This window comes from Schistocerca serialis, chromosome 10 (assembly GCF_023864345.2).
Source record: "Schistocerca serialis cubense isolate TAMUIC-IGC-003099 chromosome 10, iqSchSeri2.2, whole genome shotgun sequence".
NCBI classification, from domain to species: Eukaryota; Metazoa; Arthropoda; class Insecta; order Orthoptera; family Acrididae; genus Schistocerca; species Schistocerca serialis.
In genome coordinates this window covers 83840871-83858077 of record NC_064647.1, presented here as the reverse complement: position 1 = coordinate 83858077, position 17207 = coordinate 83840871, and the positions used below count along the sequence as shown (strand labels likewise).

The 17207-nt window shown below is 41.7% G+C and overlaps 1 protein-coding gene across 2 annotated transcripts in view; it reads right to left on the bottom strand.

Moving 5' to 3' along the window:
* The window catches only part of LOC126424751 (breast cancer metastasis-suppressor 1-like protein-A), an 81582-nt gene that overhangs the window by 41466 nt on the left and 22909 nt on the right, over positions 1-17207 (bottom strand). For both annotated transcript variants that reach the window (XM_050087473.1, XM_050087474.1), the window contains exon 4: positions 992-1199. In XM_050087473.1, coding sequence (XP_049943430.1) covers positions 992-1199 — 208 coding nt within the window. The remainder of the gene's footprint in view (positions 1-991; positions 1200-17207) is intronic.

Sequence of the window (17207 nt, the reverse complement as noted above, 5' to 3'; positions counted from 1 at the left end):
GCAGTTTGAAAGTCTAGAAACAATGAATCCACTTTATCGCCTCAATTTATGATTATTAAAATATCAGGAGTGAGGAGTGCAGAGTTTTGTGTAAGCTAGGTTTCTGAAATTTCTGTTGGTCACCATAAATGCTTCATTATTTGCATTAGTATTTGTCTGCATTTTTATAACTACAAGCTCAGCTAATACTGAAAACAAGATACATACAAAAAATGATTTTGTCGTTTAAGAAATAATATTCCATCAAAATACTTTGTAACACAGTTGCTGCAAATAACAATATAAACTTCATTTACATTGAGAAAAGTCATACTATAAATGATATCTAGAAAGCTTTTTACAAAAACACAAATACACATATTTCAATGAAACATACAGGAACAGCAGCATAGGTATTACATCATTTTGTCAAATAATCACCTTTTACTTCAATCATTTTATCAATCTCCATTATAGATATCTCCCACCAAATCCTTAAACCGCATCTCCACTTCGATTTTCATCTCCTCATTGTCAGAAAAGTGTTTTCCACCCACATATTTCTTCAATTTAGGAAATACATGATAGTCAACAGGCATGTGATTTGAACTGTAAGGTATGTGGTTTAAAAGATTCCAACACAATGAGGTCAATAATTCTTGCACTGCTCGAGTTGAGTGCGGTCTGGCATTGTCATGAAAGAGGCAGACTCCCTGTGTCAGCAGTCCATGTTGTTTGCTTTGTATGGATCTGTGGAGTTTCTTTAGGGTCTCACAATATCACGCAAAACTGACTGCTTTGCTCCTAGACTAGAATTTATACAAGAAACAATTGTAGATGATGTGTGTGTGAAGGAGATGAAGTTGTGGTGGGCTGCATAAATATCAAATCAGTCAGAGAATAATAATAATAATAATAAGAAGAAGAAGAAGAAGAAGAAAGGAAGAGAGAGACAGAGAGAGAGAGAGAGAGAGAGAGAGAGAGAGAGAGAGAGGAAGGCTTTGTGTCACACCTCGAGGTTCTGCTGTGCGGCGAGCTCCTCGGCGTCGAACTTGTTCTGGATGTTGGCGAGGCGCAGCTCACGCAGGATGCCCGCCACCTCGGTGCGCACACGCATGTTCTGCTGCAGCTGTTCCAGTGGCTGCAGGTACTCCTGGGCACGTCCGCTGCGCACCTCCGACAGCTTCGTGTCCACCTGCGTGACGCGCTCGCGGTACAGCCTGCGACACACCCCTCGCCCGATCACATCTGCAGCTCCGGTCCGGCCGTAAATTTTTTGAAGGGAACTCAAAGGAGGGAGTGAGGGATGTAGGACGGTCACGAGGTAATCGTCTAGCACACTGGGGCACTGGATTCAGTTTATTAGAAATGTTCAGAAATGTAAAATGTTGCTATCGTATTGGGTGCCCCATTTATCTTGACCATCCCAAATATCTTTTTGTTCAGAATTGTAATTAAAAAATGTATCAAAAATGTTATTTAGCTACCAGTGGACATTAACTGGTATGACTGAGTTTCTTGTAATTTTATTTGTTACAAAGGTACGAATAACAATATGTTTTTTCAACAGTGAACTTGTCCACTTGTTAGAGTTGACACTAAACAAATAGAAACATGAGAAAAATGCACCCCGGTCATTCATCTGAATGTGTGTGTGAGTGTAATGTACAGTGATGAAGAGAAGACAGAAATGTTATGCACGTATGGAGAATGTAAGTTAGCAGAAAATAACTGCAGCTACATTTTAGTTCCGAGATAACCGGTTTCGACAGTCTTATGCTGCCATCTTCTGATCTTATGCAACATGTTATAAAATTGCCCAGTAACATTATACGAAGTCAAAGGATAAAAGGTGCTCTCCATAAATTGCACACAGTCGATAAAATCTTCGTACTGTCCAAACGTATCGGTAGCGAATGTGACTCTCCCGAGCTCGTTGCACGGCATTACTGCCCCATTACCTCCTGATATTGCACCTGTCAGCATTCTAGTCCCTGAACACACTGCCAGGCAGCTCCTCTCCCCCTCCTCCCCTCCCACTACTATCCCTTCCTCTTCCTCTCCCCCTCCAGACCACTGCTTGCAACCTGTGTGACAATTGCATTCTGGCCCCAGCTGCAGGAGTTAGCGGACGTGTGAGCTCGAGGTGTGCTCGCTCGTATGTACGAATGGTGTGAATTTCTCTTTTGCTGATGAGGCTGTGGCCAAAAGGTTTGTGTATGTATCTTTCAATTGTGCCTGTCTGCAACTTTACTGTCTTCTTTACGATAAGTAACACTCTCACCATTTCCTACATTGTTGGAATCACACAACTTCTACATAGAAGCTTGAATGTGTTATACAGTATAGTATCTGCCTGTGCCTATACTGCTATGCATACTAGGCTCGTATTGTGGGCTGCCACCTCTCCTGGAGGATGTGCACAAGCAGCTCCACACATCCATGGCGTACAGTGGCGCCGACCTCACTGACAGATAGTATTGCAGTACAGAGTACTGTAGTTGGGGAACCACTTTCTTACGCTGTGCCATGTGAGGAAGGAGTACAGTGTGACAACAACTTTGACTGTGAGTGTAAAGTGTTCAAAGATTTGGAGGTCATCACCCCCGTGCAACAGTACACCTCCCCACACCATAACACCTGGACAACCAAAACAATCACGGTGAACAACACTGTAAGTCAGACTGCCATTTGGCCCCAAAAATGGTTTCCGAATAACAGTCTGGCACACAGTTTTAATCTGCCAGGAAGATTCAAAACACTCTATGGCAATTCTCTTGGCTGTGGCACTGCCATTTCTTTTTCCTTTCTCAGAAGTGCCAGTCCACTGAGGTGTGCTCGAAAGCCTCTGTGAACTGTAGAAGATGGGAGAAAGAAACTGGCTGAAGTGAAGCTGTCAGGGTGGGTCACTAATTGTCCCAGACAGCTAGGCAAGTTTCTAAATCTACGTCCCATTCTTGCAAGTAGTTTTAATTTGCCAGGAAGTTTCAACCACAAAATGCTTTCCAGAGAGCTGCTGATGCCTGATATTTGCAGAATTCTTGGAATGAAAACAAATTTTAGCCCTTTATCATCATCCAGATCAAAGTGCTCAAATTTTTGCTTCTACCATGAAAATGTTTTGAACTGCACAGTTCTTGAGCACGAGAGTTATGTAATGCTAGCGTCGGTAAACAAACGCATAATTAGAAAATGAGAGAACTGCCTCAGGTGTACGTAGCAATGCAAAGTCAGTGATACCTTAGAGTCCGAGGAGTGGATGCTCCGAGACTGCAATGTACATCTTGTCAAAACCATTCAGTGTATCCATATCCATCAACAGTCTGTGGTCAATGATACTGAGTGTGTTCGGAAAATAATGTACATGCTATTGCAAAAAAAAGTATCCCTTGTGCATCTACATTTTTTTTTCTAGCAGGTTTTACTAGGCACAGTATGTGTCCTGGAGTGCCTCAATGGAAACCTCATTTGGAGTAGTTGGCACAGCAGGTTAGATCACATCAATGCCATCAAAACAGTGTCCTACGAGGGTGGTCGTGATCCTCAGAAACAAATAGAGGACGCCACATAGGGACTGTAAGGGTGTTGCAGCAGCATTGTGAACTCACGCTTCACCGAGAAACCACAGAGTGATGTGGCCGGGAGTGTTGTCACAATGGAGCATACAGGTAGCATCCGTCTCCTTCAGGACCCGAAGGACTATTTTTCTCCATCTTTCGAGAACATCCACCGTGTAGGCAGTGTTGACAGTATGTCCTGGGGTCTGGAGCACACCCTTAATGTCAAAAAGGATGGCATTATGCTCACCATCGAAACTCGGTGTCAACTTTCATTCACAGCACATCCAGAAATATACTGTTTATGAAAAAGTGAAAACTGTAAAAAAATTTATAATACCTTACATTTATGACGGAAAACTAAGATCAGTGATTAGATCATAAGGCTGGACTCAAAATAAGCAAAATACACCAATGATCCTAAACATTGTAACCACTGCCCTTCCTTCCCCCAGGCATCAAATGCTGGCTGGTGGCATTGTGGGCATGTGACAAAAAGTAAGGAAAGTAAATAAGTGCAGCACAGATGAATGGGGAATCACTCTAGTGATGACACGGGGTGCAAACTGGGAAACCCACTGACATAAGCAACTCTGACGAGGGCAGATTCTTACGACCTGGCATCCAGGAATGAGCGTATAGGAAATGGCGAAGTTAGTCAGCTGTTCTCGTGCTACTGTCGTGAGCATCTGCAGAAAGTAGCTGAAGGATGATGAAACCACTAGTATGTGAAAGGTGTCACATGTGCAAGTTTCATCAGAGAATGTGGAGGTCAGAAGCTTGCCCCCAGTGTTAAGCGGGACAGGTGGTAATCTGTGACACATATGATGACAGAGTACAATGTTGGAGCTGGTGCAAGTGTTTTGGAGCACACTGTTCAGTACACATTGTTAAATGTGGGGATCTGCAGTGGATGGCCCTCCTCATGTGTTCCCACGTCGACTGAACTGAATCGTCAAATACAATTGCAGTGGGTACGGGATCATCAGGATTGGACTGTGGATCAACGCAAACATCTCACCGGGTCAGATGAATTAAATTTCTTTTTTTGCCAGGTCGATGGCAGCATCCAGAAATGCTATGGGGAACAATGATCTGAGCGTCCACGGGACCGACAGTAGTATTAGAGGCACTGCGACAGCTATGGGCCGACTGAAAATTACTGCAGACAACTCGAGCCCCTTCATTCACGTTTTCATGCCTGACAGTGATTACATCTTCAGGAAGGATAAATGTCCATGTCACAAGGCCACAATTGCAATACAGCAGTTTGAGGAGCACGGCAGTGAACTCGTGTCGATGTCTCGGCCGCCAAATTTATCTGACCTGAAACTATCAGGCTCTACAATAGCACCCACATATGGACGGCCCATAATTTATAGGAATTGCCTAGTTTCTGTGGAGACATCTGGTGCCATGTACCTCTGGAAACCCGCTAATGTCTTGTAAAATCCAAACACAATCACTGCTGTATTACATTTGAAAGGTCAACTAATACACTATTAAGTAGAGAGTCATACTGTTTTGGTTGGTCAGGATATTTCTATAGTCAGTTAATCAAAATTACACAACCATTGTACAATTTATCTAACACCTGTGGTGTAATATCTTTACCCTCTACGTGAATGGCTCAGAAGTTATGTAGGTCGGCCGGACCAAACGGCGAGTTCATCAGTCCTGTCGGATCAGGGAAGGATGGGAGGAAATCGGCCGTGCCCTTTCAAAGGAACCATCCCCGCATTCACTTGAAGCAATTTAGGAAAATCACAGAAAACCTAAATCGGAATAGCCAGTTGCAGTTTTGAAGCGTCATCCTCCCGAATGTGAAGCCAGTGTGCTAACCACTGCGCATCCTCACTCGGTAGAAACTAAGTAATACACAATACAGTTACACTAAAGTGACCACCAGCTGTGTTCGACATCAATGTGCAATAACCACTCACACACCACAGATGGCAGCACAAGCAGTGGAGATTATATAAAGACTGTTCCTTGGGGTGAAGGGTTGCAGAAAACAGTGCAGTCGTTGTCATAATGTGGAAATGGAGTGGCTTATCTGACATCCTAAAGGACACAATTATTGACTTGCGGGCCAAGGCTAGAAACATTTCCGAAACAGCTCAGTTTGTAAAATGTTTGGATGGCGCTATGGTTAAAGTATACCACAAATGGCAAAATGGTTCTATCCACAACCAACACCAAGGCAACTGTGGTACACCACAGGTCACAGACAATAAGCGTTAACGAAAGCGTCAGACATGTGTACGAGTCAATATGTGTGCAACTGTTAAACAATAGGTGGCCCAAATGAACCGAGGGGCTACCGACAGTGTCTCCTCGATAACCATTGCTGCAAACGGGCCTCTGCAGCAGGTGCCCGATTCGTAATACATCTGTGCCGACGGCCGTTCATCAGTGACAAAGGCTGGAATTTGTACACCAATACAGCAACTGGACATCCACTGAATAGTGAGAGGTGGCCTTTCCAGATGAATTACATTTTACGTTCCATCAGACATACAGACAGCTGTTAGCGTGTATGGAGTAAAACGTCTAAAGCAAACAATTTGCAAACAACAAGGAGCTTTATGGTATGGGTTATGTTTTTGTGGTATTTTTTTGACAGCATCTACCAGCAGGACAGTGCAACTTGTCTTTAGCTCACACTGTACATGTGTGGTTCCAAGAGCACTAGGGTGAGTTTACCGTACTCCCCTGGCCACAAAAGCCCCGGAATTACATCTAATCAAGGCAACCTAAATCGTGCCACAGATCCTCTACTGAGAAACACAGTGCAGCTGGCTGCAGTGCACTGGAGTCAGCACGGCCACGCATCCTTGTGGTCACCTTCCAGAACCTCAATGACTCTCTTCATGTATGTCTCACACTGCAAAAGGTGGTTGTTCACGCTTTTGCTAGGTGGTCACATTAATGTGACTGGATAAGAAATATATATAAAGCCGTCATGGATTCACTCGTTCCTGATATTTTCACATTCATGTGAGAAGAGAAAGTACATCTGATGATTAAAATAAGGACACTAGCAAACATGGAAATAAAACAGAGATTTCTCACAAGAAGCCGTTAAAAACTTGATATTACAGGGATACAGAATGACTGACCAAAACGTACTTTCAGGGGTAAATTCCTATTACTGCATATCTACAAATACTAATCTAAGCTTTAGAAACATGCAAATTTCTTCTTCAGGGTTGAGAGAGGGATTAGCTGTGGAAAGCAGAAAAGGGGGCCAAGTTTACTCAGATTCTAAGTTGATAGGAAGTAACCTGTTGTTGAAGGGAGAAAGTGACTGAAAGAGGGAGGTCTGTATGACATGAACACCCCCCCCCCCCCCCCCCCCCGCAAAAAAAACTGCCTTTCCAGCCTCCTCTAATCATTCCTTTTTTTCCCTCTGAAAAATGATCACACAACCCCCAACAGCTGGGATTAGTATTTTCAACTTTTAAGTTTTTCTGCTGGGGGCACAAAGAATTTTGGTTTTGCTTCCCAAAAGTAAGTAGTGACCACCCATTAAGTTTCCTCAACTGAATTTTCCCTTTGACAAAATTAAAAACTGAAGGCACTTTTCTGTTTATGAGGGTGAATAAAAGACTCTTGTACCCTATTCATCTTCAACAAAAAGAAAAGAAAAAAAAATTAAAGCAATCAAATAACCAGATAATAAATTCAACAAGGCAGGATACACTCGGGCAGACATAGCGGTTATCTATTGCAGAGGAAACACAGCTGGTGAGCTTGAGTTGCTTGTATTGTTTTAAGAGCAAAAGGCATTAACATTTTCTATTAGGTATAAGCAGAAATAAGTGGAATGAAAGCGGGGCAGCTTGGCACCATCCTTAATACTACCCCCACGAATGAAAAGTGGTGTACACCTAATGTTTCATTCGCAGGGTCTAGGCATTTCAGATCTACATCTACATACATACTCTTCAAGTTGCCATACAGGGCATGGCGGCGAATACCTTGTACTACTGCCAGTCATTCACTTACTGTTCCACTTGAAAAAATAGAAAATGAAAAATGACTGAATATGCCAATATATGAAAATGGTTCAAATGGCTCTAAGCACTATGGGACTTAACATCTAAGGATATCAGTCCCCTAGACTTAGAACTACATAAACCTAACTAACCTAAGGGCATTACCCACGGACTGAAGCGCCTAGTACCGCTCGGCCACCGCAGCCGGCTGCCAATATATGAGCCCCGATTTATCCCAAGTTTGCGGTCATTACGTGAGATGTACATTAAAAAAGTAGAATCATTCTCCAGCCTGTCACAAATGTCAGTTCTTGAACCTTCCTTCATAGTGTTTTGTTGAAGAGACTGTCTTCTGCCCTGTGTGCTGACCAAACCTATTGGCTACAAATCTACTATCACACTCCCGAATTGCTTCGGTGTCTTCCTTTAATCCAGTCTGGTGGGGATCCCAAACACTTGAGCAGTACTCAAAAATGGGTCAGAAATATGTTCTATATGCAATCTCCTTTATAGATGATCTACACTTTTTTTTAGAATTCTCCCAATAAACTGACAACATTTCTGTAAAACTGAACTTATGTCATTTTGCAACATTATGCCTAGATATGCCATTAGAACTACTGACGGCCTTGGGAGAGCCAGTCCTGACAAAACTCTACCATCTGGTGAGCAAGATGTATGAGACAGGTGAAATACCTTCAGTCAAGAAGAATATAATAATTCCAATCCCAAATAAAGCAGGTGTTGACAGATGTGAAAATTACCGAACTATCAGTTTAATAAGTCACAACTGCAAAAAACTAACGCAAATTCTTTACAGACGAATGGAAAAACTGGTAGAAGCCAACATCGAGGAAGATCAGTTTGGATTCCGTAGAAATGTTGGAACACGTGAGGCAATACTGACCTTACAACTTATCTTAGAAGAAAGATTAAGGAAAGGCAAACCTACATTTCTACCATTTGTAGACTTAGATGAAGCTTTTGACAATGTTGACTAGAATACTCTCTTTCAAATTCTAAAGATGGAAGGGGTAAAATACAGGGAGCGAAAGGCTATTTGCAATTTGTACAGAAACCAGATGGCAGTTATAAGAGTCGAGGGGCATGAAAGGGAAGCAGTGGTTGGGAAGGGAGTGAGACACGGTTGTAGCCTCTCCCCGATGTTATTCAATCTGTATATTGAGCAAGCAGTAAAGGAAACAAAAGAAAAATTCGGAGTAGGTATTAAAATCCATGAAGAAGAAATAAAAACTTTGAGGTTCGTCGATGACATTGTAATTCTGTCAGAGACAGCAAATGACTTGGAAGAGCAGTTGAACGAAATGGACAGTGACTTGAAAGGAAGATATAAGATGAACATCAACAAAAGCAAAACGAGGATAATGGAATGTAGTCGAACTAAGTCGGGTGTTGCTGAGGGAATTAGATTAGGAAATGAGACACTGAAAGTAGTAAAGGAGTTTTGCTATTTGGGGAGCAAAATAACTGATGATGGTCGAAGTAGAGAGGATATAAAATGTAGACTGGCAATGGCAAGGAAAGTGTTTCTGAAAAAGAGAAATTTGTTAACATCGAGTATAGATTTAAGTGTCAGGAAGTCGTTTCTGAAAGTATTTGTATTGAGTGTAGCCATGTGTGGAAGTGAAACATGGACGATAAGTAGTTTGGACAAGAAGTGAATAGAAGCTTTTGAAATGCTGTGCTAGAGAAGAATGCTGAAGATTAGATGGGTAGATCACATAACTAATGAGGAGGTATTGAATAGAATTGGGGAGAAGAGGAGCTCGTGACACAACTTGACAAGAAGAAGGAACCGGTTGGTAGGACATGTTCTGAGGCATCAAGGGATCACAAATTTAGCATTGGAGGGCAGCGTGGAGGGTAAAAATCGTAGAGGGAGACCAAGAGATGAATACACTAAGCAGATTCAGAAGGATGTAGGTTGCAGTAAGTACCGGGAGATGAAGAAGCTTGCACAGGATAGAGTAGCACGGAAAGCTGCATCAAACCAGTCTCAGGACAGAAGACCACAACAACAACAATGCCTAGATATTTAACGAAGATGTCTGTGTCATGCAGAACACCACTAATACTGTACTCATACAGTACTGGATTATTTTTCCCACTTATCTGCATTAACTTCCATTTTCCCACATTTAAAGTAAGCTACCATTCATTACACCAAACAATAATTCTGTCCAAGTCACCCTGTATTACAGTCACTCACCGATGACTCTTTCCCACATGCTACAGTGCCATTAGCAAACAGTTGCAGATTGCTGCTCACCCTGTCAGACTGTTTATGTATCTAGAGAACAAGAGCAGTACTATCACTGGGGCACTCCTGACAGTACCCCTGCCACCAGCAATGTGGAGAGAGACTTTTGCACACGAGCCCCCGACATGAAAAGGTGTTAGGGTTATGAGGGACCATTTGGTTCTTCTGTATGATAAAACCCTGACTCCAGAGGCAAACAGAACCACAGCCTGACTGCAGCATTTCTGATGGGGTCTGCTAGAAAAGCACCATACAACCCAGATCACATTGCAGCTGAAGTCTAATACAGTAGCATTGTCAGCCAGGCCATTACTCCTCTGTGGCGCATGGGTTAGTGATACATTTGTTTACATAGTTAATTATAGCTCAGCTGAGAAAAGAGGAACTTCATTTTGAGTGGCAAAAAAATTTGATCTTCTCTGCAGATTATTCGTAATTATGCTGGGTCATGTAAGGTTGCCCGGAACTACTGCCACCAACGTTTCCATTTTTTCCACTGTTTTGGAATCAAAGTTGTGGTAACAGACTTATCTGCAGCACAGATTGAATCCAGGCTTGGATGAAAAGTGATCTTTTTGTCAGTTACCGAAGCAATGAGTATTATGTCTAACTAAGAACATTTTAATGCAATAGTCGTCAATAGGTGAAATAAAATTTCTTTTCCTTTTGTTTCCATTTATGTACTTTCAGTTGAGAAGCCATTTTCAAATGTATGCGTAAGGACAGCCCATCCGAACAGCCATTAAATTACACATGCAATAGTTTAATCATGCACTGTTGGCCACATTATCAAACTTCACAATCAAAGGTAAACAATAATTGTACCTCATACAACAGTTATCCAGTGTAACCTTCAGAATTGCACAGACATATGAAGGGTACAGCTGGAACTATATGGCTACTGGAAACAAAACATGGAAAATTTCAGTTCATCCAACGAGAGCCGATGTAGTAAAATGTTACTGCCCAGACAATTTTTTGTGTCTGTGGATCCTTTTGCAACTCTTTCTTCTTCAACAACCATTCCAAGCTTCCTGGGTCAGGTTGTGAACCAATAGCCTCTGTTATTGTCTGACTCTATATCATACCTCTCCTTTTTTAAGTATATCTTCTGGGTTCGTCTCCCATTCTCATCATATGTCACCAATTCAGCTTTGTCGTTTCTATATTGTCCTGAAGTTTTGACATTCATTTCCATTCTCAGATCTCCTCATTTCTTATTCTATCTCTCTTGACTTGTCTTTGACATCTCTCAAGAGTTTTATCTTTGCTGCCTGCACTCAGCTCTCTTCCACTCTTTTAACAGTCCATGAACTAGCTACAATGATCGAATAGGTTCATCATAAATTCAGTACAGAATGGAGTCCATACCCGCCACAGTAGTACAAGTTTATATGCCAGCTGAAGAAAGTGAAGAAAAGTATGATGAGACAAAAGATAGAGAAAAATTTAACAGAGCATAATTTAATCATCACTACCACTTGGTTTAAGAATATTAGAAGAAGGCTGTATACATTGAAGAAACCCAGAGACACTGGAAGGTTTCACACTAATTATATAATTATAAGACCGAGATTTCAGAACCAGGTTTTAAAAAGGAAGACATTTCCAGAGGCAGATGTGGACTCTGACAACAGTTTACTGATTATGAGCTGCAGATTAAAACGATGAAATTAGGGAGATGGGACCTGGATAAGTTTAAAGAATCAGAGGTTGTTGAGAGTTTCAGAGGGAGCATTAGGCAATGATTGACTAGAACAGGGGAAAGGGATTCAGCAGAAGACAAATTGGTAGCTTTGAGAGAAGATATAGAGAAGGCAGCAGATGATCAAACGTGTAAAAAGACAAGCCCTAGCAGAAATCCTTGAACAATGCATGAGACTGAATTTATGCAATGAAAGGAGAAAATACAAAAATGCAGCAAATGAAGCAGGCAAAAGGCAATACAAATGTCTAAAAAATGAGACTGACAGTATGTGCAAAATGTATAAGCAGGAATGGATAGAGAACAAATGACACAATCAGAAGCTTTCTTAACTAGGGGAAAGATAGATACCATCTACATGAAAATTAAAGAGGCCCTTGGAGGAAAGAGAAGCAGCTGTACGAATATTGAGAGCTAAGATGGAAAACCAGTCCTAAGCAAAGAAGGGAAAGCTGAAAGATGGAAGGAGTATACTGTGGTGTGCGCACTGTAAGACCTTCGGTACACACACCATCAGATTATTTGACTTGTTGCTCTAATGAAGTAGGCGAGTGTCGGAAATATGTCTCATGGTCTTATCATGGCGTGTTTATCTTCTGCCGTTAGGTCAGACGATAGAAATGCCACTTGCACGCTTAGAGTAGCAGACTGACGGTGAACAATTTTAAACAGAACTTGATTAATTTTCACACACATTTATTAAAATAGTAGCAAGCATAAACCCTACGTAACTTGATTCTGGATGCTATTTACAATTGACAATCTGAAGTTCCTTTGGTCTTAGTATGTTAATCTTATTCTCACATATCTCTGATACTTGACAAAGTGTCTATTCATTTATCTTCATGGCTATGTACAGAAATACGGTAATCTTATTAGGCGCAGACTGAAACTTGACTATAGACTGGTACAGACTAATGCAGACTGGTGCAGACTGACTAATCGGAGGTCTGTACACTCGTTTAATACGCGGATCGGCGGAAGCAGAATTTGGTCCGTCTCTAAGGCAGCGCCATCTTGTAGTGCGGAGACGGAAGAGAGCTGCACGTGCGCCATTGTGCTTAGCGGGACGCGCTCTAGTGGGAAAGTTGTGTATGCGCTGACTACGCGGAACTATGTACACAACATATACAGAGGATCTGTACAAAAGAGATTAACTTAAAAGCAATATTATAGAAATGGAAGATGATGTAGAAGAAGCTGGAAGACATGATACTGCGAGAAGAATCTGACAGGACAATGAAATACCCAAGTCAAAACTAGGCCCTAAGAGTTGACGACATTCTGGCAGAACTACTGATAGCCTTGGGAGAGCCCGCCACAACAAAACTCTTCCATCTGGTGTGCAAAGTGTATGAGACAGGCAAAATACCCTCAGACGTCAAGAAGAATCTAATAATTCCAATTCCAAATACAACAGGTGCTAAGAGCTGTGGATATTACTGAACTATTCCTTTAATAAGTTATGGCTGGAAAATGCTAACACAAATTCTTCACAGAAGAATGAGAAAACTTGTAGAAGCCAACCTCGGGGAGGATCAGTTTGGATTCTGAAGAAATTTAAGAGCACTTGAGGCAATACTGACCCTATGACTTATCTTAGGAGGCAGGTTAAGGAAAGGCAAACCCACAGATATAGCGTTTGCAGATTTATAGTAAGCTTTTGACAATGCCGACTGAAATATTCCATTTGAAATTCTTAAGGTGGTAGGGATAAAACACAGGGAGCGAAACACTATTTACAAAATGTTCAAATGTTTGTGAAATCTTATGGGACTTAACTGCTAAGGTTATCAGTCCCTAAGTTTACACACTACTTAACCTAAATTATCCTAAGGACAAAAATACACACCCATGCCCGAAGGAGGACTCGAACCTCCGCCGGGACCAGCCGCACAGTCCACGACTGCAGCGCCTTAGACCGCTCGGCTAATCCCGTGCGGCCACTATTTACAACTTCTACATAATAAGCCAAGTGGCTGTTATAGAGTCGAAAGGCGTGAAAGGGGAAGCTGTGGTTGAGAAGTGAATGAGACAGAGTTGTAGTCTATCCTAAACATTATTCACTCAATATGCTGAGCAAGCAGTAAAGGAAACAAAAGAAAAATCTGGATTAGAAATTAAAGTTGAGAAAGAATAAATAAAATCTTTGAGGTTTGCCGATGACATTGGAATTCTGTCAGAGACAGCAAAGGACTTGGAAGATCATTTCAACGGAACAGATGGCATCTTGAAACAAGGATATAAGATGAACACCAGCAAAAGGAACACAAGGATAATGGAATGTAATTGAATTAAATCAGATGGTGTCACGGAAATTACATTAGGAAACCAGAAACTTCAAGTAGTAGATGGGTTTTGCTACGTGTGCAGCAAAATAAATGATGGTGGCTCAAGCAGAGAGAATATAAATAAAATGTAGGATGGCAATGGCAAAAAAAGCATTTTCGAAGAGAAATTTGTTAATATTGAATACAGATTTAAGTGTCAGGAAATCTTTTCTGAAAGTATTTCCATGGAGTGTAGCCATGTATGGAACTGAAACATGGATGATAAACAGTTCAGACAAGAAGAAAATAGAGTTTTTGAAATGTGGTGCCGCAGAAGCATGCTGATGATTAGATGAGTAGTTGTGTAACTAATGAGGACATACTAAACAGAATTGGGGAGGAAAGAAATTTGTGGCACGACTTGAGTAGAAGAAGGGATCGGTTGATAGGACACATTCTGCGACATCAAGGGATCTCAAATTTAGTACTGGAGGGAAGTGAGTGAGTGAGTGAGTGAGTGTGTGTGTGTGTGTGTGTGTGTGTGTGTGTGTGTGTGTGTGTGTGTGTATGTGTGTGTGTGTAGTGGGAGGGGGGTGGGTTAAAATCATAATGGGAGACCAAGAGATGAATACAGTAGGTGGATTCAAAATGATGTAGGTTGCAATAGTTATTCAGAGATGATGAGGCTTGCACAGAATAGAGCAGCATAGAGAAGTGCATCAAACCAGTCACTGGACTGAAGTCTGCAGCAACACATTTATTTTTTAAATTTTTTAACATTCATTTGTCACATCTCTGTTCCACAGAACACTATTTACGCTCTGGGAGAAGATGTTTGCTTCTTGTATTATTTTCCAAATTTCCTTGGCCCTCTTTCCATTGTTGGTGATCACACTTCTTAACCACTTGAAACATGAAACTTTACTTCCAAAATTTTTCCATTCAATTTTATCTTCACCATTGTTACCACTACTGTTTTGTTTCTCTCTGTGCTTATTCCTGTCCCAACTCTGTTTTCTGCCACTTGGTCCCACACATCTAATTGCCTTTGGAATTCCATTTCATACTCATACCGAATCATTACGTCATTTGAAAACAACTTCAAGTGGTGACAATACTGCGAAACACTTGATAAAGGTACTACCCCTGATGTATACTGATAACTCAACTGTTCCTTTGTGTTTGGTAAATGAAAATATTTCTGGTGAGAATGAGATTTATTTCCAGAGTAAACTGCAATGCAAGAGCAGATGCACACTCAACTGCACAAATTATCCAAATTAGCAGTGAGGCGGGACAAATGTTGAACTACGGAGTTGAATCAACTTAAAATACTGATCCTATTTTAATTTCATTGCAAGTCTTAATGCGGTTGAAAATAAGAATGGGTAAAGACTTTTTGATTCATCCTCATAACTGCCTTCATCTTCTATTGTATTTAATTAATACAGGGTGGCGCACAAAATGTGTTACCATTTTGTTTTTGACTATAAACTTTATTGTCAAAACACTCTGAAAGGAACATATACTACAATGAAGAGCCGTCCATGGAGATTTGTTCTAACTCAGCACATGCTCAATATGTCCACCATTTCATTTCCTAACTTCCTTCAAACAAACACTGAAGTTAGTGATTACCCTACGGCACGTGTCTTCCATAATTTCACTGCAAGCTTGAAGAATAAGTCTTCTGAGCTCCATTAAATCACGTGGACATTTTGTGAAAATTTTTTCCTTTAGGTACTGCCAAAGAAAAGAGTCACATGGACTGAGGTCTGGACTATTGGGGAGCCAATTTTGTCTGTCATTGAAGCGACCTGGAAACCTGAGTGAAATGATCCGCATGTCGAAATGCTCGTGTAAAAAAACCAACAAAGTGTTTGCAGTATGTGGCCTTGCTCCATCTCGCATGAACCACTGCGTGTTGAAGGGCAAGGCAGTAGCAAGAAGCTGTGGAATGAAGCTATAGCGAAGCATGGTCAAATAACGCTCACTGTTCACAGTTTCTTCAAAGAAAAAGAGTCCAATAAGTCCCTGACTGGAAATTACTGCCCACACTGTAATCCTCGGAGCATAATGTTGTCGTTCATGAAGCACTTGTGGGTTTTCAGTGGCCCAAAAGCGTACGTTTTGTTTGTTAACCACACCGTCTAAATGAAAATGCGCCTCGTATGAAAACCAAACGTTGTTGAGAGTTTCTTCCCTATCCTCCGCCCACTGAGTAAACAGTAGTCTCTGCTGCTTGTGTTCTTCAGTGAGCTTCTGTGCACAGGTCATCTTGTATGGGTACATATAGAGGTCACTTTTAAGAATGCATTGAACGGAGCATTTGGATATTCCCAGTTGCACTGCTGCCTTTCTACTCGATTTCCCGTGACTTCTCTGTACAGCAACTCGTACCGCTTCAATATTCTCCGGCGAACAAAAAGGCTTCGGCCGACGTCACTTCCAATACTGTTCTTTCCCGTACAAATTCATTGTACAACCTGTGGATGGTCTTCTTGCAAGGGACCCATCGTGTGTCAAACTGTTGTCGAAAATGCCTCTGAGTCACAACAACGCTTTTCATTTCGTGAAAAAGTAAGACAACTGCAGATCGTTGCTGTGTCGTCAGTCTTCCATTGTCAGCCATTGCTGCTTACTAGTCTCCTAGCGGCAGTATCGTGAATTACACGTCATTTCGTAACTCATTTGTTTTTCCAAGCTCTGCTGGTACTGCTGTAGAGATCCCAGTGGGATATCTAATGTGTGTCGTAAATTGTGAAAGAAGCAATTGGTAACACATTTCGTGAGCCACCCTGTATTTAACTCATCTGATCATGGAGTGATAATGTTATGTACCTGGACAGATGAAAAAATCTACTCACCAAGCGGCGGCAGGGGCACACACACAAAAGGATTGAACTTTCACAAGCTTTCGGAGCCAGTGACTCCTCCTTCTGGCAGAGGAGTTGATTGGGAAGGAAGAGGGGTGAAGGAAAAGGACTGGAGAGATTTAGGGAATGGGGTACAGTTCAGAAAAGTCACCCAGAACCCCGGGTCAGGGAAGACTTACTGGACGGCATGAGAAGGAAAGACTACTACTCATCCCGGTCGGTAAGCCTCCCCCCACCTGGGGTCCTGGGTAACTTTTCTAAGCTGTACCCCTTTCCCTAAACCTCTCCTGTCCTTTTCCTTCACCCCTCTTCCTTCCCCTTCAACTCTTTTGCCAGAAGAAGGAGCCACTGGCTCCAAAAGCTTGTGAAAGTTCAACCCTTTTGTGTGTGTTCCCCTGCCGCCGCTTGGTGAGTAGATTTTTTTATCTGTCCATTTACATTATATTATCAATAATTGATTATTTTTGTGATCATGGAATGAGCTCAATATGACAGGAAATCACAATTTCCAAACAGCAATAAGCTATTTTTGTGCTAT